The 25,254-nt window shown below is 45.1% G+C and overlaps 1 protein-coding gene across 1 annotated transcript in view; it reads right to left on the minus strand.

Moving 5' to 3' along the window:
* Nucleotides 1–25,254, minus strand: part of TRIM37 (tripartite motif containing 37) — a gene marked incomplete at its 3' end in the record, with an annotated part of 187,900 nt that overhangs the window by 148,576 nt on the left and 14,070 nt on the right. The window contains exons 5-7 of the mRNA XM_085876555.1: nucleotides 22,217–22,257; nucleotides 21,932–22,048; nucleotides 19,008–19,095 (exon numbers count right to left, since the gene is read on the minus strand). Of these exons, the coding sequence (XP_085732681.1) occupies nucleotides 19,008–19,095; nucleotides 21,932–22,048; nucleotides 22,217–22,257 (246 nt within the window). The remainder of the gene's footprint in view (nucleotides 1–19,007; nucleotides 19,096–21,931; nucleotides 22,049–22,216; nucleotides 22,258–25,254) is intronic.

Below are 25,254 nucleotides of genomic sequence, written 5' to 3' on the forward strand. Positions count from 1 at the left end.
GACAATTATTGTTGTTGTGTCAAATAAATAATCTTTCAGTATTTGAAATGAGAGTTAAACAAAGAGTTGAGAAATGTGAACGAGGTTAAATGTGAATTAGATTTGCTACCATAATAACGACATATACCTCGCAACTGACCACAGGTCAGCAGCAGTCATTGTTGTTTCACAATGGTATGGCTGGGTGGATGAGCAGGGATGAACTCGGGCAAGTGGAACCAGAGACCAAGCATCATGTATTGAACCTGTGTGATTGGCCTTGAGAAACAGGAGTGCCTGGGATGCACCCATAAAAGAGCATGGAGAAAGGATAGAGCAAGGATGTCCACAGATAGAGGAAGAAAATCAAGGAGAGGAGATGCTGATTTAAAAATAATAATAAATAAATAAAAAGGGTTTTTTGTTTTTTTTTTTCAATCCAAATTTGAGGCTCATGGGGAATCAATCTGGTGTGTGTAACAACAGAAGGAAAAAAAGGAATGGTAGAAGAGAGGGAGTGGAACATATCCAGCGCAAAGTTGAAGGATAAAATAGAAGAAGACTTGGCAAAATAAGGTAGGTGGGGAAGAATGAGGGCAAGGGGAGGACACACAGAGGGGATAAGGTGGATACAGAAGCAAACTCTCCAGAAGAAAAAGCTGGAAACTTGGAAGGAAGTGGGCTTGGTGAGGGTTAATAGGGGTAGAAAAGATCATGGTTTTGGATGAGGGATTATCTGAGATGGCGGGGAACAACTGTCTTGAAGACCTGGAGGGAAGAATAAGGGAAGAATGAGATTGCAGTGAATATGGAAGTTGGTTCCACAGGTTGGGGGGGGGGGGTGGGTCAGAGGAACAAATGAGGGGAGGTAAACAGTGATTTTGTATTTTGGGAGTTTCACCAGAAGGGAGTTACTGACAGACCACATACACCTTGCAAAAACCTTGAGGAGGGGTGGAGGGCAGAGTATGGAGAGAGCAGAGGGTGCAAGACCAGAAAGGAGGCGGTAGAAGACAGAGACCACTGACTAGTCTGCAATGTGAAAACGATAGGCCGATGGACTCAGCTACATCGGAGGAGATTCCAGTGATCTTTAAGGCCTTGGTTCCCACGGCATCAAGCTGAGCAAGGTGTGAGGAAGGGGTGCCAGCCCAGAGAAGAGAACAGTACTTTATCAAGATGTGGATGAAGACTTTGGAGGTGGATAAGGGCTCAGGTGTGTCAAGGAAGGATTTCACAAACACAGGATGCCCAATCGGCAACTGGCTTTGGAGGCCAATTTAGAAGTGTGGTTTCCCCAAGAAAGATCATGGCTGATAGTGAGGCCTAAACATTAGAGTGACTGAACTTCAAGAGGATTGTTAAGAAAGTACATGGGAGAGTTTGCCAGACAGTCCTTTCAGAGAAAGACTGAGTGTGTGAGATTTGCAAGATTGAAAGACATACAGTACCAGTCAAATGTTTGGACACACCTACTCTTTCAAGGGTTTTTCTTTATTTTTACTATTTTCTACATTGTAGAATAGTGAAGACATCAAAACTATAAAATAACACATCGAATTATGTAGTAACAAAAATGTGTTAAACAAATCAAAGTATTGTTGTGGTTTCGCCGGGGCGTCACCACAAGCACGACCCTCGATGAAGCAGTGGGGCAGTCTCGGCTCGATCGCCCCGAATGTCAGATCGCCGGCCCGGGAAACTCCGGGTCGACGGGTCCTTGTTATTTTGGACCGAAATACGCCAATGGGTAGACCACGTGGGGTAGGGTTAATTGCCAACTTCAATTTACCGAATTACCCATGTGGTCCAGCTACCGGGGAATTTCACCCTCGACGAAACTCGTACGGAAACAAGCCGCTTAAGCAAGCCCGTTCGGTGTGCGATGCCGAGCGGTTTCAATCGACAAGTTCCGTCGGCCCGATTATCTCGTTACCGTGGCCCGACGGCCAGCTAATCCCTCACACGCACGACACACCCAGTCAATGGCAGAAATGGACACGACAAGCTGAGTACATTCGACAAACGGGGGTATTTATTTATAATAGGTAGGGAATGAGGGAAGCACAGAAGAGCAGATTTATACCGACTAAAGCAATGCAAGTATATACAGCACAAAAGTGCTTATACAGTTTGTTACTTACTAGACGGGGCACACACACACACACACACACACACACACACACACACACACACACACACACACACACACACACACACACACACACACACACACACACACACACACACACACACACACACGGTGGCTATTGCCTTTAATTCGGCCTTCAGCTTGGAGGATAGTGGAGCTGAGGCCAGGGTCTACTTTGGACCTGTCCTTGACGACAAAGGCAGGACAGGACGACGTCTTCGGACCAGCTCGTTGAGCCCCCAACACCAGCACAACGAGCCCAGCAAGACGACAACCACAGTGGCGACCACCAAGACGACGACGACGACGACAAGAGCTCCCACCGGCTCACTTCGCTTCCTCCCTCCCTTCTCTGTCTTTTTGTTCGGCTCCAACCGGCTTTGTCTCTCTCCTGTCTCTCTCTTTTATTCGCTCCGATGCGCTCCCCTACCCCCTTCCCGGCGCGTGGGGAAAGTCCCTGGGGTGGAAGTTGATCAACAACATACTTGTTTACGCCGTTCTGAGGGACCCGCCCCAACCGTCAATTCTGTTTACTTCTCAGAATATCGGGGTGGGAGTTGTCGTTCCTTTCTGACCATACTTTTTGTAGAGGAGGGTTGTTCTTCCTCTCTGGTGGATCTCAATAAAACTCCTAATTATTAAAATAAATCACAGCGCATTTAACATTTATTTACCCATTAAACAAGGAACGGGATCTATCTATAAAACACATACTTACCGAGATAACTGATCTCTGGGGACCTGAATGGTTGAGTGCGATAGCCTTCCAAATCCGCAACAGTAAATTTTATATTTTACATCCTTCAAAGTAGCCCCCCTTTGCCTTGACAGCTTTGCACACTCTTGGAATTCTCTCAACCAGCTTCATGAGGTAGTCACCTGGAATGCTTTTCCATTAATAGGTGTGCCTTGTTAAAAGTTAATTTATGGAATTTCTTTCCTTCTTAATGCGTTTGAGCCAATTAGTTGTGTTGTGATAAGGTAGGGTTGGTATACAGTAAATAGCCCTATTTGGTAAAAGACCATTATTTTGTCTGTATTGTAGTAGTCCTTATTATGGCAAGAACAACTCAACGAAGCAAAGAGAAACGACAGTCCAAGACAGAGAAACCACAGAAGAATAGTCAATCTGGAAAATTTCAAAAACTTTGAAGGTTTCTTCAAGTACAGTCACAAAAACCATCAAGCGCTATGATGAAACTGGCCCTCGTGAGGACCGCCATGGGAAAGGAAGACCCAGAGTTACCTCTTCTGCAGAGGATAAGTTTATTCGAGTTACCAGCCTCAGAAATCGCCAATTAACTGCACCTCAGATTGCAGCCCAAGTCAATGCTTCACAGAGTTCAAGTATCAGATACATCTCAACATCAACTGTTCAGAGGAGACTGTGAATCGGGCCTTCATGGTCTAATTGCTGCAAAGAAACCACTACTGAAGGAGACCAATAATAAGAAGAGCCTTGCTTGGGCCAAGAAACACGAGCAATAGACATTAGACTGGTGGAAATCTGTCCTTTGGTCTGATGAGTCCAAATTTAAGATTTTTGGTTCCAACCGCCATGTCTTTGTGAGAAGCAGAGAAGGTGAACAGATGATCTCTGCATGTGTGGTTCCCACCGAGAAGCATGGAGGAGGAGGTGTGAAGGTGTGGGGGTGCTTTGCTGGTGACACTGTCAGCGATTTAATTCGAATTCTAGGCACACTTAACCAGCATAGCTACCACAGCATTCCACAGTGATACACCATCGCATCTGGCTTGTACCTAGTGAGACCATCATTTGTTTTTCAACAAGACAATGACCCAAAATACACCTCCAGGCTGTGTAAGGGCTATTTGATGAAGAAGGAGTGTGATGGAGTGCTGCATCAGATGACCTGGCCTCCACAATCACCCGACCTAAACCCAATTGAGATGGTTTGGGATGAGTTGGACCGCAGAGTGAAGGAAAGGCAGCCAACAAGTGCTCAGCATATGTGGGTACTCCTTCAAAACTGTTGGAAAAGCATTCCAGGTGACTACCTCATGAAGCTGGTTGAGAGAATGCCAAGAGTGTGCAAAGCTGTCATCAAGGCAAAGGGGGGCTACTTTGAAGAATTACTAAAACTCTCATCTTGTATGTATGCATGTATGCATGTATGTACGTTCCTGAAATACAGCCAAAACGGTACATGACAGCACAAACATTTTTAGGGCCAACTTACTCACCAATCTCCTGCGGTGTGCAGTATCAAATTTCGTTCAAATTCGGGCAAAGAAAAAATTATTTAAATAAACAATTCCCGGTTCAGTCAAGTACTCTGGGAGAATTTGATCAATGCAAACAACCTCAGCGGTATAGTTCGCTGGAGCTATCTTTTTTTTTATTTTATTCTTGAAATGATTTATATTAAACATCTCAAACATTTAGTATAGACAAAGAACGATTTATTTTTAAGCATAAAATAAACTGCCATTTTGATCTAATACCTCCGTGTTCATTAATAAATAAAATTGTGTTTAGAAGATTACGCACAATAATTTCTTCGACTTTCTTTTATCCGTTTATTTTGTCACATTGATGTGCAATATCAAGTTTCGTTCAAATCGGGCAACGAAAAAAATTATTTTAAAAATCATACGTCATCAACTCGTCATGGGGTACAAAGGGCGATAACCATGACATTATCAGTTAAGTGGTATTCCAGCCATAATTGATTGAATCGAAATCCTTACGTGAAAAATCTGAAATTTAATATGCATGAGTATCTGATCTATGACCCAATGTGAGAGATTAATTGAATTTATGACGTTCATAACCTATGCCAATAAACCATGCGACATAATAGGGTGCATGAATGATACTGAGTGGGATATGGGTGTTCAGTTAACGATGGTATTTTTGTTCAGAATGGATGCGAGAGGTGAGAAGATGCACTCTACGAATGCTCTTTTAGTTCGATAATGGGGCACTCCAGAGATTTGCAGTGATAGAACAAAAACCAGCAGTCTGGAGTGGTTATCCATGGAATTTGGTGTTCCAAACGAATCAACCAACGATGATGTACGCCACTATAATGAATATTATATTCAACGAGACGGGATGCAGCACAAGCAGGAAATTTCAAGTGCAATGCAAGAATGAAGGAGAGACAATGAATGATCAGAACATTGAATCAAAATACATTGCACTTACTTCGCAAAAGTCAGAGCCATGTCGGTATCCACAGAGTTTTACTGTAGTTGGTTTATAACAATATTAAGTCATGATACAACATGCAAATTGATCTTCCTCTTTTTCTTTTCTTCCCTTTCCAAGGGGTGAGGTCCAATGGCACCAAGCTTCTGCCATACTTTGACCACAAAACTCCTCCACACCCTCTGTCCTCAGCCAACTCTCTCCACTCTCCAACCACCCCTCCACCCTTACTCATATGTCTCCTCAAACAATCCTCCCATCTCAACCACGGTCTACCCAACCTATCTGCTGTCTTTGCCATTCTATCATCCCCCATCCTCAATCAGTGGTCAGCCCAACTCAGTCAGCATTTCACTAATATCCCCAACAAGCTCATCTGCACACCAATCTCGCCACTTAGTTCATCCATCCTCCTCCTTCTACCCATCCTCTACACTCCTGCAATCCTCCTGACCCAGCTCTCACAAGCCTGCAGCCTCTGTTGTCTGTCAGTACCACCATTTTCAGAGCACAAAGGTAGGCCAGCATTACACACAACATCAGAACCTTCCACTTCAATTTCCTTGACATTGTTCTGTCTGACAATAATCCCTCCAACCTTCTCCACCCATTCACACCCACCTGACTCCTCCTCCGTACCTCTGCCTCAAACTTACCATTCCCGGTCAAAGTCCCCCCCCAGATACCCAAACCTATTTTCCTGTCTGATCTCCTTCACCCTCTAACCCGAGTCATTTCTTTTCTCTGCTGCCCGACTCACATCACCAGTCTTCAACCCATGGTTCCAAAATACATCCTTCCATTCCCCAAATACTTCCTGCATCTCCCACCAACTCTCCACCACAAGAGCCAGATTGTCCACATACAACACCCTCCCCAGAACACCCCTCATGTTTATCTTCCTGCTTACCAGCTCCATCACCATGATAAACATTGAGTGGGCTGAGAGAGCTTCCCTACCTCAAACCTATGTTCATACAGAAGTCCTCAGACATCCAAGGACCAACCAAAACTCTTCTCTTCGTTACCATGTAGATCCCTTCCACCAACCTAACTTCTGCTTCCGGCACTCCCATCCATCTCAGTGTCACCATCACCATCTCTCTCGGGACAGTGTTGTAGGTCTTCTCCAGGACTACAAATCCCAATGGCATTTCACCTTGCACCTCCAACCTCTTCTCCACCAGCTGTCTCAGCATGAACATCCCATTCATCACCCCCTGCTCTTTCTAAACCCTTGCTGCTCTTCTCCAACCTCAATCTCCACACTCTTTCATACTCTCCCATCCAGAATCCTCGCCAGCACCTTCATAAAATGACAACAGCGTAATGCCCGTTCTTCCCCGAATCTTGAGCATCACTCTTCCCCTTCCATATTAGTCCATGGGCCCAGACCCAAAAATTCACGAACCGGTACCCTATGAGGTAGCAAATTCTAGTTATGCTTTTTTGGAGAGATACATATATGTAGATGTTGTCCATACATGATAAAATTTCCAGATTGGTAGCTTAAGTGTAGTTTTAACATACTTTCTCTGGGTACCCTGGAAACAACTTGGCAAAATGCATAACATTCCACAAACAGTTATTGTTTTAAATGAGTTTTACAACTACATGCAATGCAATGAGTCATTACTTTTGCAGCAACGATACCACAGCTTCTAAATTAATGACGAGATGGATTCTAGGATTGATTGTTGAAATTTTGATTTACCTTAACTGACAATTTGTAATAAGTCTCCAACCGATACACAATTGCAACCCGATTGGTAGGAACCAATTGTCAAATATGAATATGTATTCATATTTCTGATAGTCAATATATGTTAGAACATTTATAACACAACACATAAGAACATATATGACATAATATTGTCGCGGATCCGGGGTTCGAGGCTTGCCGTGAGGGTAAGCAGTTGGGTCCTTCCCAAACGCCCGGTCCTGAGACCGCCGGGCACAGAAGTCCACACACCAGCAGGTTGCTAAGCAACCATGAATGCCGATTGGCACATCCAATCCGGGCAGGGTTACACTGCTTTGCGCGATACCTCACCTGTGGACGGCTGACAAATTGGGGTCAGTGCCCTCAGCACATACACGGATTACTGCCGAGCATTACAGCGAGTGTGCGCTGGCTGACGAGGCAAATTATTGGGGTAGAACGTCCCGTCTAACCTTACTTCTGCATTGCATCAGACCAATATAGGAAAAGACAACCGAGACAGATTGGAAACAGCAACAAACAATTATTTATTGCAAACACACAAGCAATCAACCCTATAAAAGCAAAAGAGAAGATTTAACCCTAACAAGTATTCTTCTTCAATCATACTTGAACAAAAAAGACTTGGCCATCATTCGCTCAGGAGCAAAGAATAAAACCAGGACTTGAAAATAAAATAAAAGTAATGAATGGAGAAAAGGAAAGTAGTCTTTCCTTCTCTCCTCACCTCACACAAATATACAGGAGAATGTGGAGGAAAATGGATGGGGAAGATGGTCAATGGCGATGTGAAGCGATGGGGATATGCAGCTGCATCCTTGAGGTGCTCAGACACAGTAGGCGAGTCCTCTCTGGCGTCCCAGATATGCAAGCAAGATGTGCGACTCGCCCTCCTCTGCCTCAGATCCTTCCTCCTCAGACGCCCGTCGATGAAGTGTCGCCATTCACCCTCCTTGTCCTTCGTGGCTGACAGGATCGAGAGGGCTGGATGATGCACGTGGAAGGAGTGTTCTTTTTCCACAGAAGCTCGACACCAACTGCTCGTGAAACTTTCCTTTCTTTTCCCTCACACATTTTTGTTCCTTCCATCACGAGCCTTCTCAGTCTGTCAGTCTTCTGCTCAGGTGAGCTTGTCCCGTTCGTTTCTCCCTTGTGCTTTAGGGGTTAGCGGTTAGGGTTAGGGTTAGCGGTTCGGGTTGCAGTTAGGGTTAGGGTTAGCGGTTAGGGTTGCAGTTAGGGTTAGCGGTTAGGGTTAGGGTCGCTTACCCTAACCCTAACACCAACCCAAACCCTAACAACTTGGCGTAGCAGAGGTAAACAGCGCCCGGGGCAAAGTGAAAATTTGCGTCCCCCGTAGGCCTTAAACTTGAGTGGATTTGAATGGAAAATCCCATAAGGGATATCGATTTATCGATTTTTTCGAATATCGGAAGTGTTATGGAAAAAATTTATAGCCCCAATGACCTAAGTTGGACCAAAAGCCATAATCGTAGCGAATTTGAATGGAATCCGTTGGAGTTTGTGAAAATGCATCAAAACGAATTTTGAGGGGCCTCTTAAGGAAGACAATAATATCATTAGTATATGTGCCAAATCTTGTTTCATTTCATGCAGTAACAAAAATGTGATGGTGGAACAAAGAAAGGGGCGTGCCAAAATATTAATATAGATGTCGATAAGTGTGTGTTCAGATTAGATTTCCCCACCGATGTCTAAAGGGATATTATTCTTGTATCCGGGCTGTGATCTTTGAGTCAGCCATTATTCTTTTGCTATCTTTATTTTGGAACAACCACATATGAACAACCACAACCGCCTCTCAACAACCACGCCATCCCCACCACAACGCTAACCACACTGCAACAACCACATCTCAACAACTCCCGCCCCGATATCCATCAGAACGGGTAAACAGGATTGACGGTTGGGAAACAACAACTGAGCCCAACAGAGCTCTGTTGGAATTTTCCCTCAGAAGGGCGAAATAAAAGAATGTCCGTGATCGGGCCAAAAAGAGCCGAGCCGAACCCCCCTGGAATGTCCCCCCCCCCCCACCCCATGCACCGCGAAGGGAGGGGCGAGGCGCTGGGGCGATAAAAGGCCGGGCTGAAACACCAAGCAGTCAGTCAGGAGTCTGTCGGGGAGCTGCAGAGTGTGTCAGTCTGGGTTCGCCGTGAAGTCTGGGAGCGGAGTCGAGCTGCAATCGTCTGCAGTCGGGAGTCAGTCTGGGTTCGCCGTGGAGTTGAGTGGAAGTCTGGCAGCGGAGTCTGTCAGCGAGGGGAGAGTCCCTCTGCTTGGTCTCTCTCTCCTTGGTCGACGGAGGCGCCGGTGAAGCCGGAGAGGAGTCGCCAGCCGGATCGCCGTTGAAGGCACGGGTGGAGTCCAGCGGAGTGTGGGCAGGGCCACTGAGGGCCGCCGAGTCACCACGAGGGAGACAGGTAGCCAGCACTGCCTCTCGGAGCTCTTGCGGTCTCCACAGTCCGTGAACCATTAAAGACCCACGAGGTCCAGTTCTGCCCTTCCCTTTCCTGGGGTTTCTTTGAATGAATGTTGTGGCGCCGTGTCCATAAGTAGAGCTGTTAAGTGATTGTGTAAATAATAATAGAACGGTTGTAGTTTTGTCTTGCTCATTCCTGCATTGCGTTATTCACTGCATGATTGCATACGTGTTTGAGTGCATACGTGTGTAACAAATAAATGTCCTTGTGTGAATGTTGACCTGTTTGTTGCGTCCTTTCCCTGAATTGAGCTGCCATATTGCATTCGGGATATTAGCGGGCTTTTAAAGAGCCGATAAAGTAATCGGATCCGGAGGGGCTTGGCGAAATACACTGCTCGGCAAATCGCAAACGGAGCAAGCTGCTTAAGCGGCTCGTTTCCGAGCAGGTCCCGTCGAGGTGTAAATCCCCGGCATTTCTGTCTGCGCGCATACTTCGGTAAATCGACAATTCGGCGATCGGACCCTGTCGCGCGCGGACAGAATAGTTGGCTGATTTTCGGTGTGATTAAAGACACACCCATAGCTGGATTTCGGCGTTGATCCGAAAGCTGTGACTTGGTTTGCCCGTCCGGTGGGCGCGTGGCCACGATTAGTTAAAAGCGGTCGCTCGCACGCCAAACGGGTGGGAAACCACAACAATATGTTGGGTGATATTGCCTTGAGGGAGTGCCAGCTTCGCAGAACCGCAACAATATGTTATTATAGTAATAGAACCCATCTTGTCATTTACATCATTTGATCGGAGTCATTGTCTTTGTCCTCATCACTTTCCAATTCAGGCTGCACATCATCAGCCTCTACTTCAATCAACTGCTTGAAGTAGTTTTACAGTCGACACATCTGAGTACATTTCAGACCATTGGCCAATGTATGGACAGCCTTTCACGTCACAAGAACATGTGCAGTTGCATTTCATAAGCTCCAGGATTGCGGTGGGAGCTGGTGACCCAGTCAACCACTGGATTCCAAGATTTCCTTTATCATCAGTGCTCCATCCATGGTCATTGGGACTTGGTACACCAGGTTCACACTGGAGACAGCATTGCCATATCCCGGCTTGATAGTTGGCACGCTGAAAATGCCAAGACAAGCAATCCAAGCATGGAGGCAGTTGTGTAGCGTTAACTTTGCCCCTCTTGGTGCAAAAGAATGAGTATCGATATTTATTGATATCACTGGATGATCCCCGATATACATACATCGTGCATGTGAAAGACTGTAGCTTCCGAAGAAGATTTGGTGAGATATCCAATGACTGGCCAAGATCAATGAAACACTGTTGATGTAGAATTTCCTTAATCATAATTTTTAGGGCTCCTATCTTCCCTTTACCAGAAAGGCGCTAACACCGTCACACTCCATAAATGCGTGAAGATCAACTGGAGCTGTGCAGCGTGCACACATCATCACCAAGTTTGCTTGCTACTTTATTGATGTCAATGTATTTCGAGCGATTCTGTGTACCAATCTTCTGATACAATGAGCATGGAATAGCATCATTGAAGCAAAGGGTGAGCACGAGCATGTTTATATCCTCAGCTGTGATGATAACTTCTTTGTAGCCGGCTTTGCACATAGATGCTAACCAATGCTCCGATTCTTTGCACCAATGCGTTATACCGATCTTATCACCTCATTTTATGGTACTGCTTCATCATATGGGTCCCATTTGCTTTCATTTTGAATTAGTTACAAAAGCCTTGACTACTCATTGCACCATCAAGTTGACCATAATGTTTTCAAAATATATGTATTTTTTGTGTTCAATATCCAGGCTCATACAAGAGCTAACACACAAAAGTCATAACAAAGGGAGCAGGAGACAATAGGGGCAGGAGAGTGAAGCACAAAACAGTGGGGAACAGAGACATTAGGAGATCTGTGGAAGGGAGAGGGATGGGGTGGGGTACATGGGGTAAATAAGATGGACACAACAGGGACTTTAGGGGAGGAAAACAGGAAATTTGAAGGAGGTGGGCATGGGGTGGATTAACAGGGGCAGAAAATATCATGGTTTTGGATGGAGGAAGATAAGAGATGGTGGTGAACAGCTGTTTTGAAGACCTGGAGGGAATAGTGGGATTGGAGAGAGTGTGGAAGTTTGTTCCAGAGGTGGAAAAAACAAAGACGAATGCAAGAGTGAAGATGAGCAGCGATTCTTGATTTTGATGGTGTCACCAGAAGGTGGTTTCTCACGGACCTTGAGCACCCTGTGGAAATATGGGGAGGGGTGAGGGGGGGGAACAGATCACAGACAGAGCGGAGGGGAGGGGGCGAGGTTAGAGAGGAGAAGGTAGAAGACAGAAAGACCACTGACCTGCCTGCAGTGAGAGAGTTTGTGAACCAAAGACTCAGCTTGATCAAGGGAGATACCAATTATCGTAAATGCCTTGGATTCTACAGCGTGAAGCCGAGAAAGGTATGAGCGGCAGCACCAGCCCAGAAGGGATAGCAGTACTCCATCAGGCTGCGGATGAAAGCTTCATTCAACGTCTCAATGTGTCCACACACTGTGACTCTTACCTTTGAGAATTAAATGATGGTGCTAATGCATTTTGGCAAACTATTGCTTTTATGTACTTGCTTAGTTAAGGATAGGTTTAAGGCAATTTGGGTAAAGTGTCTAAATTGTAAATAAAGAGTTTGTTTTCAGTCACCAAAATTGCAGTATAAGGACTGGTTAATTATTATTTCGATAAACAGCCTCTTCACCCAAACTGCTCAGAATCTGGGCCACAACCGGCTCTGACCCAGGGTGTTTATTGGTGTTGTATATAACAAGGTCAAGTCTCGTGGATGAGCTAGTACACTGAACGGATTAGGATGCAACAGCACAGAGAGGGGGTAAACACCAACAACAGGGGTGAAGGACAAAATAGAGGGAGACATGGACAAATAATGAGTGCGGGGAGGAAAAGATAGATACAGAAGCAAACTCTCAGAAAGGAAAAACTGGAAATTTTGAAGGATGGGAGCTTGGAGATGGGGGGAGAGGCTAACAAGGGTTGAAAAGACCATGGTTTTGGATGGGGGGGGGGTGATCTAAGATGGTGGGGAAAAACTGTCTTGAAGACTTGGAGGGATTGAAGAGAATATGGAAGAAATATTAATAACAAAAAAAAAGAGGAACAAATGAATGGAGGTAAGCGGCGATTCTGGATTTTGGGAGATTCACCAGAAAGGGGTTGACTGTAAGAAAGCTGTAAGAAGAAGGCTTTTTTTCTTTTTCAAGAGACGAAGACAAAGGTCAAGGCCCATGGAAAAGCCAGCAGTGAGTTTCACAGGACAGCAAAGGATTATCAAATTGTCAGATGATGGAGAAAAGAAAAGCACTCATTTGATGCATTGAACATCAATCTTAAGGAGGTGTATTGAAAGGCAGCTGATAGAGATACCAATGAGTAGTCCCTAGTGGGACAGAAGCTCATCTCCAGATGGAGGTTAGTCGGAGTCAGGCTGAATTTGGTGATAGAGCCTTAGGGGCATTGAAAGGTCTTAGGTTTCTAAATGGTCAGAGGGGTCTTAAGGTTCGAAAGCGGCTTGTGGCCTTTAGGAATCCTAAAGTCTCTTATGGTTGACGCCCTCCTCTGACGAGGGTAATTAAGTGATTTATCTTAAGAGGTTTAAAATGAACAACGAAACATCTCGTGGGATGATGGAACCCGATATGTTTGACATACATAATTAGCTAATTAACTCAAAATGTAATCTATGCATCTGACCACCTGGATGGAAATAAAAAGGGGCTCCATTACTTCTTGCGCATCAACATCATGAATAATCATGCCGAGCTTAAAAACTATCCGTCAAGCCGCCTTGGAGGGGTAGAAAAAAACTTCAAAATGTTAATGGACGCATTGACTGACTGACGGAAGGAAGGATGGACTGACTGACTGACTAATGAACTGGACATCATGATGGCATTAACAGCTCTTTGCAACTCCGTTGTAGACGCGCTAAAAATATGGCGGAGGGTTTAAAGACTTTTGGGGAAGTTATTTCCACCTTCACCATGTCAACAGCGACATGTTTGTCTGAAGTCCAGTCCTGTGTTGCCTGGTGTCTTCTTCTCATGAGCATGTGATGTCAGGTCAGATCAGGTATGGAAGCAGTGCGTCGCACTGGAGCAGTGAGTCGCTGCTTCCACTTTCTGCTGGTACACCAGGGGCCTCCATCTGGCCGTCCTCCAGGCAGATGCCTGGCCCATCCCAATCTCCTTGAGATGCCGATCAACCTGCTGCAACCAAGGAGGCATGTGGCCTCCTCGGCCCATTGGCCTCCTCCACTCACGAGGCTCCCTCGCTGAGTGAATTTGGTGAGCAGGATCAGCATCAGGAAAATGAGCCACATGTCTATACAGCCACAGCTGATGCTCACGGACTATGCAGGACAAAAATCTCATTTGAGTCTCCCTCAGCAACCGCTCGTTGGACACAAGGTCCGACCAGCGATAGCCAAGGATTCTCTGAAGAGACCTGGTACCAAAAGAATTAGGTTTCCATTTAAGATCCCTGGTCAGAATCCAAGTCTCACATCCGTAGAGCAAGACTGGAAGCACCAAGGACCTGAAGACTTGGACTTTCGTCCTCCTGCACAGGTACCGACAGCGCTACACCCCATGATCCAGTGAATCCATAACTCCCCAGGTCCGACCCAGATATCTATTGACCTCTGGCTCATAGCCAGCAGAGACATGAATATCACTGCCAAGGTAAGTGAATCACTCCGTGACCTCAACATCCTCACCACAAACAGGTGCAGACAAGATAGCAGCATCCAAGATGCCATTGAAAGCCTGGATCTTAGTTTTGACCCAGGAAACCCATAATCCCAGTGGCTCTGCCTCCTCAATCAGCACCTGGAGGGCCCCCAAAAGGATATCCAGAGTCTCCGCAAAGATGACTATAATCTGCGACATCAAGGTCATAGATCTTGATATTCCCAAACGATGCACAGCAGTTTGATCTCTCAGACATCCTCCCCAGAATCCAGTCCATACAAGCGCTGAAAAGTTTGGGGGCCAATACACACCCCTAATAAACTCCAGTAACAAATGAAACAAGTCAGAGATGGTATCACCACATCTCACAGCACTCTCAGTGCCAGAGTACAATTCAGACATCAGATTGATCAGTTTTGGTGGCACGACACGAAGACCAAGAATCCTCCAGAGGGCATCCCGATTCACTGAATCGAACGCTGCACAGAATGGTGAATCGAAATGTGATGTGGTGCGAGTGAAGGCTCTTCCATGAACCTTCGAAACCAAAGAAAAAAAAAGCGAAATATTTGTTGATGCAAATTAGCACAACATTCATTGCACAATTTGGGTTTTCTCATGACCTAAGTGACAAAGCAGCAGATAAAAAAATATAATTTCAAACTTTCAAAGATGATAACAGAAATAAGTGCCCACCAAAATACCCCTTTCACACACACAAAAAAATCTCGGAGGTAAATCCGATTCTACCCCACCATGACCTCCGCAAATTCAGTTTTCACAATACACTTTTTTTCCACTGGGGGGAAGGCATTTTAAGGGTTGATACGCGGGGTATTTAACCTTGTTCAGGATAAGGGTTATCTCAGAGGTAACAATGTACCCCAATGTATGTGATGAAGTGTGAAACAAGTGGGGTTTATTTAATTGTGAGGTAAAGGTTTACATTATTGTGTGTGGTGAAAGGTCAAAAGTATCGTTTACAGTGCCTCTAGAAAGTGTACACCCCCTTTCAAAATTTTCAACTTTGGCCACCTTATAGCCTGGAATTAAATGGCATTAAATCAGACTTTTTCCAACTTTATTTACACATTGTAACCCTCATGGCTCGCAGACTTCCTCTCCTGTCGCAGTCAACGTGTGGCCCTAAATGGAGTTCTTTCATCCCCTCTTCCTGTGCAGGCTGGAGTTCCTCAAGGTAGCGTTCTGGGCCCTGTTCTTTTTCTGGTTTTCATCAATGATCTCTCGGACTCTCTGGAAAATCCTCTATTTCTCTTTGCCGATGACTCCACCCTCTGCCGTACCATCTGTCATCCCTCAGACCGGCAAGCAGCAGCTTCTTCGCTCACTGCAGATCTGGATAAAATCACAAACTGGTCCAACACGTGGAACATGTCTTTCAATCCAGACAAATCTCACACTCTCACTATGTCTCTTCGAAAGGACCGTTTACAAAACCCCCCCATCCACTTTCTCAACAATCCTCTGGAAGAAGTCTTTTCTTTCAAGCTTCTGGGTCTCACTATCTGCCATGACCTTTCCTGGGAAAGTCACATTTCCAACCTTGCCTCAAAAGCCAGTCGCCGACTGGGAATCCTCCGTCGTGCAAAGTCCTTCCTCGGCCCTCTTGAGCTCCTGACCACTTACAAAGCTTTTGTCCGTAGCCTGATGGAGTACTGCTCTCCCCTCTGGGCTGGTGCTCCTGCCTCCCACCTTTCTCGACTTCACGCTGTCGAAACCAGGGCTTTTAAGATCATTGGCATCTCCCGCAATGAAGCTGAGTCTTTGGGCCTCTCACTCAATCACCGCAGGTTGGTCGGTGGTCTTTCTGTCTTCTACCGACTCCTCTCCAGCCTTGCCCCCCTGCTCTCTCTGCGATTTGTCCCCACCACATTTCCACAGGGCGCTCAAGGTCCGCCAACAACCCCCTTCTGGTAAAACTACCAAAATCACGAATCACTGCTCATCTTCACTCTTTCATTCCTCTTTTTCCCGCCTTTGGAATAAACTTCCTCACTCTATTCTTTCCCATTCTTCCCTCCAGGCTTTCAAAACAGCTGTTCACCACCACCTCTTATCTTCCCCCATCCAAATCCTCGATCTTTTCTACCCCCGATAATCCACCCAAGCCCACTTCCTTCAATTCTCCTGCTTTCCTTCCTGAAAGTCCCTTTAATGTCCATCTTCCCCTCGCCATGTTCCCCGTCCCATCCCCATCCCTCTCCCTTCCACATTTCACCTGTGTCTGTTCCCCAATGTTTTGTCCCTTCCACTCCCGCCCCTCTTGTCTCATGCCTCATTGCTGTGAGTTGTGTGTTAGCTCTCATACGAGCCTCGACCAAGGTATACAAAAAAAAAAAAAAAAAAAAAAAAAAAAAAAATAAAAACCCACAACTTTCAAGTGAAAAACAAATTATACAAATTTCAGAAAATTAATAAAAAAATATAAAACGAGAATATCTTGGTTGGATAAGTGTCCACCCCCCCCCCCTCCAGAGTTAATACTTAGTGGAAGCACCTTTGACAGCAGTTACAGCTGTGAGTCTGTTGGGATAGGTCTCTACCAACTTTGTACACCTTGATTGGGCAATATTTGTCATTCTTCTGTACAAAACTGTTCAAGCTCTGTCAAGTTGCATGGTAAGCATTGATGGAGAACAATCTTCAAGTCATGCCACAGATTTTCGATTGGATTTAGGTCAGGATTCTAACTGGTCCGCTCAAAGACATTCATATTTTTGTTCCTGAGCCACTCCAGTGCAGCTTTGGCTGTGTACTTCAGGTCATTATCATGCTGAAAGATTAACTGCCATCCCAATTCCAGCTTTCTTGCAGAGGACAGCAGGGTTTTTCTGTATTCTGCCCCATCCATATTCTCTTCCATCCTGACAAGTGCCCCAGTCCCTGTTGAGAAGAAACATCCCCATAACATGATGCTGCCACCACCATGCTTTACAGGAGGAATGGTGTCCTTTGAGTGATGTGCTGTGTTGGGTTTGCGCCAAATGTAACGTTTTGCATTTAGGCCAAAAAGTTCCATCTTGGTTTCGTCAGACGACAAAACTTTTTGCTACATGGCTTCAAAATCTCCAATGTTTTTTTGGATACTTCAAACAGAACTCAAGGTAGGCTTTTTTTGAGTAATGGCTTCCTTCTCGACATCCTGCCATATAGGCCAGACTTGTGGAGTGTTTGGGATTTTGTCATCACATGCACACAGTGACCAGTCTTTGCCATAAAGGCATGTAGCTCTTTCAAAGTTGCCATTGGCCTCTCTGCTCAGTCTCCTCTTTGCTTGGTCATCCAGTTTGAAGGGATGGCCTGGTCTCGGCAGGGTCTTGGTGGTAACATATCTTTCCACTTCTTAATGATTGTCTTGATTGTGCTGAAAGGGATATTCAAGGCCTTTGAAATATTTTTATACCAATCCCCTGATGTGTGCCTTTCTAAAACTTGATCCCAGAGGTCTAATGCAAGCTCCTTGGTGGTTGTCTTTGCTGTGAAATGCACTACCCAGCAGAAGACACCTGCAGGAACAGCTGATTTTATTCTGAAGTAATCAGAATCACTACAATTTCACACAGGTGGAGGCCAATTAACTTGGTTTGTGATTTTGAAGGTGATTGGTTTCGCCTGAGCTCATTTACAATTGCTATTACAAGGGGTTGGACACTTATCCGACCAAGATATTCCAGTTTTGTATTTTTTAAATAAATTTTCTGAAATTTTTATGATTTGTTTTTCACTTGAAAGTTGTGGGTTACGGTGTGTAAATAAAAAGTGGAAAAAGTCTGATTTAATGCAATTTAATTCCAGGCTATAAGGCGGCCAAAGGTGAAAATTTTGAAAGGGGGTGTACACTTTCTATATGCACTGTATTGATGCTCAGTCGACATGTAGCATGTTGTCCAGCAAAGCCACGGACAATGCAAGAGCAAAAACAAGCCACTTCTGGCTTTGACAAGCCTCAAACAGCACTCAAAATCTTTTTAATGTTCAAAGATAATGACAGCGTCGCCTACTCTGGCTGGACCGTATACTCCATCATTGCAAAAATCTTAAAAATCAAAAGAAAAACGGCAAGCGAGGTTTCGGAACGTGTACCATTTCCTGTTTTGTGACAGTACTGCGCATGCGGGCACTGTAAAGCAAAGCATAGTGGGTCGAACTCGATTCACGGGACAGTAATCATGAACATAGAGTTTGAAAAGGCACTGAAATACCCTGGGGAAGCTCGTCCTGGGTTAATAAAATCACGGGGTTAGCAAAACCGATGTGAAAGGGACAGAGAAGTAAAGAACTGTGGGGTAAAAAAAAATTCTCCTGGGTAAGCAGCATGTTATGTGGAAGGTAAAAGTTTAAAAGGACATTACACTCTCAAGATGAGCAGCATTCATCTAGATATCATTATCATACATCCCCATCAATTAAAATATTTAAAGAAATATATTCTATACAACACAGCCTCGGTAGTGGGGAGTAATTTTTTTTTCCTGCACAGAAGTCAGGGCTCATGGAAGAATGAAACAATAGAGGGTGGCTGGTCAAAAGACTACAGATAAGGCATGGGAAAAAGGCAAAGAAAAATGGCAGGATGAGAATGCGTGCGACAGATAGAAAAAGGATCATGAGAAGAGCAAGATGAGCATGGAAGGGACCAAGAGTGTTGCCCAAACTGTAATGTGCAAGGCATGGTGAAAAGGCAAATTATACAAGTAAAGCGCCTACTCAGAACCGACAGAGACAACAAAGTCTTACCATGCCGCCCCAGAGAGCACACTGGTGGCAGATAGATTTCTTGCACGTCCAACAGAACACACTCAGTTTCTCATTATGGATTTCACACCTGTATACAAGATAGATAAGCTTGAGGTATATTTTTCAATAGTTTTACCAAATGGCAAGGGACGATCAAACAGTCAAACTCGTGAAAATGTAGCGATAATCGAAGGTGCAACATCATTCTTCCACTGCAGATATACAGGTAGTGGACAACAACAAAAAATGGAAACACCCAGGTAAATGAGGGACACCAAGCAATGGCTTCCACATTGTGTGGCCCATGTGTTAATTCAGCAAATGACATCCCAGCATGCTTGGGGTCATGTATAAAAATTCTGCACAAGACTGGTTGCCTATAATTATGGCTAGTATGGCTACAAGAGGAGACTCCCCAATGCTCCCATCCACAGAGCATGTGTGGTCACCCAGTGGTTTGATGAGCATGACACTGATGTTATCCATATGTCATGACTTTCTGTCACCAGATCTGAACCCAATCGAGCATTTCTGGGATATTCTGGAACAACGCCTGGGACGTTTTCCACCGCCAACAAGCAAGTGTGAGTTAAAGGACTTTCTTGTGGAAGAATGGTGCCTCATCCTTCCTGCAGAATTCCAGATGCTGGTGGACTCTACATGCCATGGCCCATACATGCCATGCTGGATGCACATGGTAGCCAAATGTCCTATTTGGTGACTTTACATTGGTGTTTCCATTTTTTTTTGTCCACTACTCGTATGACAAGATATCTTTCCTTGTACTTCATACAATGATATTTTTTAAGGTGACAAACACATGACAACAATGAAAATGCTTGTATATCTCAAATTGTACATCAAGAGGTTAAACCAAAAACTGAACCTCAATAATGTTCCATTGTTATCTTTGTTGAAAAAAAAGTGGAAGTGACTTGACACAGGCCCAGTTCGTCGCAATTGCAATGAAAGAAAAATAATTAAAAAAAACAAAAAAAGGCTCGAAGACGTGTTATTACTGGCTGTTCAAAGAAACCAACCGTGGAAAATTCTGCAAGTCTACATCTTTTCCCGAGAGATGAATGAATGTTCCGAATTTGAGACAAGTTCAAAAGTCATCTATGTACATATTGTTACGAATTTGGAAGCTTACTGAACTCAACATTCAGGTCCTTAGAGAACCGTTATATCAGAAAGTGTGTGTTTATAGTTAGGGCCCCCTACCTGTGTCTAATGGGAATTACATGTGTGCGCTGCGGAGATTCGGTACAACAAACCTCCTTCACTTCACTTCACACACCGACGCCATGGACCACGTGCGTTCGGCCACGTACGTGGGCGGAGATTTCCATCACCTTAGACCGGGACTCCGCCCAGGAAGGCAGGGGTGTGCCCCCTTGTCTAATCAGGCCACAGAGAGCGACTTTCCCACGGCACCCCGGCCAATGGGATTGAGATTGCCACAGAGAGCGACTTTCCCACGACGCCCCGGCCAATGGGATTGAGATTGCCACAGAAAGCGACTAATACGACGCCATGTCCACTGAGGGTGGAGAGCGCCTCAGACGGTGATTTTCTCACCCCGGAGGAAAAAGAAATAAAAGAGGAACCCCAGGCTGGGTAAAAAAGAGGGTCGTGGTCGTGGTTGTGGTGGTCATCATCATCGTGTTGCTGGTTCGAGTCCCGCCGAGCTGGATCATCGTCACCTCTGATCTTCTCCTTGATCTTGGTCGATTGGTGCGTGACCGGTTGGAGAGCATGGTACCTGGTGCTTGGAGCAGCATCGTGTTGCGGTTTCGAGTCCTGCCGAGCCGGATCGTCGAAGACCACACGAGGTGGACAGGTCCAAGCACAGGCTCTGGTCTCCAGCTCACCTGTCCTCAAGCTGGAAGCCTTCAATAAAGACCTGACGGGTCCATTCCTGTGTGTGTGTGTGTGTCTGTGTGTGGGCCCGTCTTTAAGTAGCAACTGTATAAGTGCTTTTGCTTGTACATTGACTGCATTTCTTATAGTTGGATAACTCTGCTCTTCTGTGTTCCCCTCCCTGCGTATTGTAAATAAATATCCCTTTTGTTGAATGTATCAGCTCGTTTCTGTGTTTCTATCATTGGTTTTCCATGCTGCGAACGGGAACTAGGAGGCTTCATTGTTGCCGTAATCGTGCAATCGGCCCGGCAGGAATCTAGTACTCTCCGCTCGGGGTACGGCTTGGATCCGGCTCGGTAACGGCCTGGATGGCGCAGATCCTGCCGAGGGTGAATTTCCCCGGTAGTTTGGATGACGTGGGTATTTAGGTAAATTGAAATTGGCAATCAACCCTATCCCACGTGGTCGACCTATTGGCGATCTTCGGTCCTATAAGGGACCCGTCGGCTCCGCAGTTATCCGGGGTGACAACCTATAAATTACGGGTGTTCGGTGGAGCCGACTCTACTGCTCCATCTCGCGGTCGTGCTCGCCGCCGAAACTATATGTCTCCCCTTATCATGTATGACAGGTCGCCACTTCACGAGCGATTTGTTTCATGAAGAAAAAAAAAAAGCCCAATAAAAACATACGGCATCACTTTCATGAAGAATTAAGGCAAGTCACGTTTGGAAGGCCGTGCTGCTGTATGTCGTGCAATTCTGGGAGACTTGCTACAATGAACCGATTTGGTATTGCCACCAACAAAAAGACATCATCTTGGAAAAGATACCATGTGATGGTGTGTGTACACAACTGGTGCAGCATAGCTAATCCATTTCAAATCATGATTGCTCATCAGCAGTCACCTTTGCTGGTACTAGGCCAGAACATTAGTTTAATCCGATTTGATTTCACTGCTGACAAACTGAGCTGATGCACACCGCCACCCTTGATCAATCAATATGTAACATCACTAACTTCACAAGGTTCAAATTCTAACACAAAAATCCACCAACCTGTCCTTGTCACCATCTTCCTGTTTTGCCAGTCCACACTGATGCAGTGTGTCCAGCTGCTGAGTCACCTCCTCTGCCCAACGACAATTCACCAATTCATGCAGTTGTAGAGGGGCTCTGGGCATGATAATACAGGACCAACGTCAATCGACCAGGATAACACGCCACAAATATGACAACATGATGATGGCAATGAAGGCCACGTCTGGGAAAGTCATGCATTGGATCTCAAAATAATCTTTAGCCAAATTTGCACCTATGCTTTTGGTAAGAGAAAGATCAAACCTGCAGTGTGGACATTGTGCCCTCTGCTCTGTAAGCCAGCGCTGGATAACAAGAAAAAGAATACGGAGTAAGGAAGCAAAACAGAAGAATGCTTATTTCATCTTTGGAAAATGGGTTAAAGATGTACAATCAGAGGGGAAGTCAGCAAGCTTAATGTCACATCCAAAGTTTTTTTTTTTGTAAACACTTGTTAATCCATTGCTTTTAAGTCAGAAAAAAAAGAAAACATTAAATAAATCAATTAATTAATAACATGTCACATGGAATTTCAACATTTTTTAAAAACCCCACCAAACAAGGAATAACAAGGAAGGAATGACGCCACAATACTTTTACAGATTGCCATCACAACATCTTTGGACATTTTTCCCTCTCAATTCCATGACAAATAAAACACACAATTACACCAACCCACACTACAAATGTACAACTCTCTCACACATGCATCTTCATACAATTGTTACAATTACTACAGTCACCTATGACAAAAATATCAAAAGATGTGATGGCAATCAGTAAAACGATTGTGGTGTCACTCCTTCCATGTTTTTTTTGGGGGGAATACCATCCCAATTATAGGATTTTTCATGTATTATTTTTCTGGCTGGTTTCTGTTTGTGTTTTTGTTTTTTTTTGGGGGGGGAGGGGGACGAGAGAATCATGCATCGAATTATGCTTCAATTGTCAAGTGGAAATCATGTGTTGAAGTACTCAGTTCGTGCATGTATTATATTTCTGGAATTAAAATGTGCATGAAATAATATCAGTAATACAGATACACTGCAGGTCAAATATCAGGAGTAAAGATGAATCCGCAGGTCAATGTGGATGCATCAAATATGCTTGAACCTGACCGAGTACACGTGGTACGAGTACAACACCCAAGAGACAATGTCACTTCCTCCCGTTAGAATCATTGTAATCACTTCAGCCAGTATTGTGCTGGCCTCCTCTTCTACTACTTCCTCTTTTCAAACAGCCACAATTATTCACACCTTCTTGTGGGGTTGGCCGGGGGAGCTTGGCTGGTCTTTCACAAACCGGCTGGCCAAGCCTGACATTTGACGAAGGTTAGGGCAGGAATTTGTAATTTGTTCAGGGTTCTCGTTGTGAAGGACACCGTGGAATCTTTAACATCCAACTAATGCCGACAGACAGGATGCCCAGTTGAACGTCCATCCGAGGGATGGCACACACACTGATGAATCACCCTGCCTGTGAAACTCCAGGATTACAGTTTTTAGCTGGGCCGACATTCACACCCAGGCAAGACAGCTTTGAGGAGAGTGTGCGTACTTCTTCCAATTTGGTACTTTAAGCAATGTATTCTGGCGTCTATCGCTTGTTAGTTCTGAAAACGCTTGAGAATAAAGATATGGCTTTTAAAAGGATTACAACCTCACTCGAAGTAGCTTTTCAGCACATCATTTCAAACACATTTGATGGGGTGAACATTTTTTTCCTGCGTCATCCATACATATGGATTATTACCGTACTCCATTATAACAATGAGAACCGGGAAAGGAGAGTGCAGTCACAAATTAATAGGGCGAGGGGGATGTAGTACTGAAATGATGAGTGCAGCGCTGAACAAGGGGGTTGCAGGAAGCAAGAAGGGCGGGGGGAAGGGGGACCAGTAGGAGGGGAGTGCAGTACCGAACGATGATGTTGTGTCCAAATGAGGCAAATACAGTAACGAGGTGGAGGACATTGGACAGTTCGCTCGAATTGCCTCCATGGAGGAAATTCAAAATGTACTCGGAACGATATACCATGTCGTCCAAGAAATAGTTTTGTTCTTTTCTATTTACAAGCAAATTTAACGAGAAAGATTTATTGTTACAAACTACATAACTTCTTTATTGAAAATTTATAAATAAACATTTTTAATTGAAAGAAATTATGTCGGTTCATAAAACCTTTGAAACGACCCATGGACAAGAGATACAACCCCTCCAGGGTCTTGCATGTTAACCGACTCGAGGTAAACCGGAGATCATTACAAAATAGTCTTGAGATCCACCACATTGAATACCCCCCTATGAACTTGGTCCTTTGTCATCATGAACTTCGAAGCGTTAAAGAGATGCAGTGACACTTCTGCATGCGACACCTCGTGCTTGGCCGCACGCAGTTAAGCGATTTGCTCAATATAAAGGCCGCAACTCGTTTGCTTTTCTCTGTAAAACTCGCACCCAAACACACCTCCATGCTCCATCACAGCGCTGTGGGAAATGTTTGAGTTTACGGCTTCTAATCATCACAGGAAACTCAAGGATTTTATGGCAGAAGGTGCGTTTTATGACAGCTTCTCCATGCACATGTGCAGATGTGCAAATGGTGTTAAACAGCTTGGGGTGTATGGTGGTTGTATTGTTTTTATTTCATTCAATTTTTTTGTTATGGTACGGGTGCAACACCCAAGAGACAATGTCGGTTACTCACATTAGAATCATTGTAATCGCTTCAGCCATTATTGTGCAAGGCTGGATGACATTTATGCCATAATCGTTCCTGGGAAAGCCACATTTACAAGCTGGCCTCCAAAGCCAGTCGCGGACTGGGCATCCTCCGTCGTGCGAGTCCTTCCTTGGCACACCTGAGCTCCTGACCATGTCAAAAGCTTTTGTCCACAGCCTGATGGAGTACTGCTCTCCCCTCTGGACTGATGACCCTGCCCCTCACCTTTCTCGGCTTCACGCTACGGAAACCAAGGCATTTAGGATCATGGGTATCTCCCGTGAAGAGGCTGAGTCTTTGGGTCTCTCAATCTCTCACCGCAGGAAGGTCGGTGGTCTGTCTTCTGCAGTCTCCTCTCCGGCCTTGCGCCCTGCTCTGTCTGAGGTACATCCCCCCCCCCCCACATTTCCGCAGGGCACTCAAGGCCCACCAGCAAGCCGCTTCTGGTAAAACTACCAAAATCAAGAATCACTGCTCACCTTCACTCTTTCATTCCACCTTTGGAACAAACTCCCACACGAGCTTCAATCCCACTCTTTACTACAGGTCTTCAAAACAGCTATTCACCACCATCTCTT

This window comes from Eptatretus burgeri, chromosome 4 (assembly GCF_056783735.1).
Source record: "Eptatretus burgeri isolate ZD-2024b chromosome 4, Ebu_testis_v1, whole genome shotgun sequence".
Taxonomy (NCBI): domain Eukaryota; kingdom Metazoa; phylum Chordata; class Myxini; order Myxiniformes; family Myxinidae; genus Eptatretus; species Eptatretus burgeri.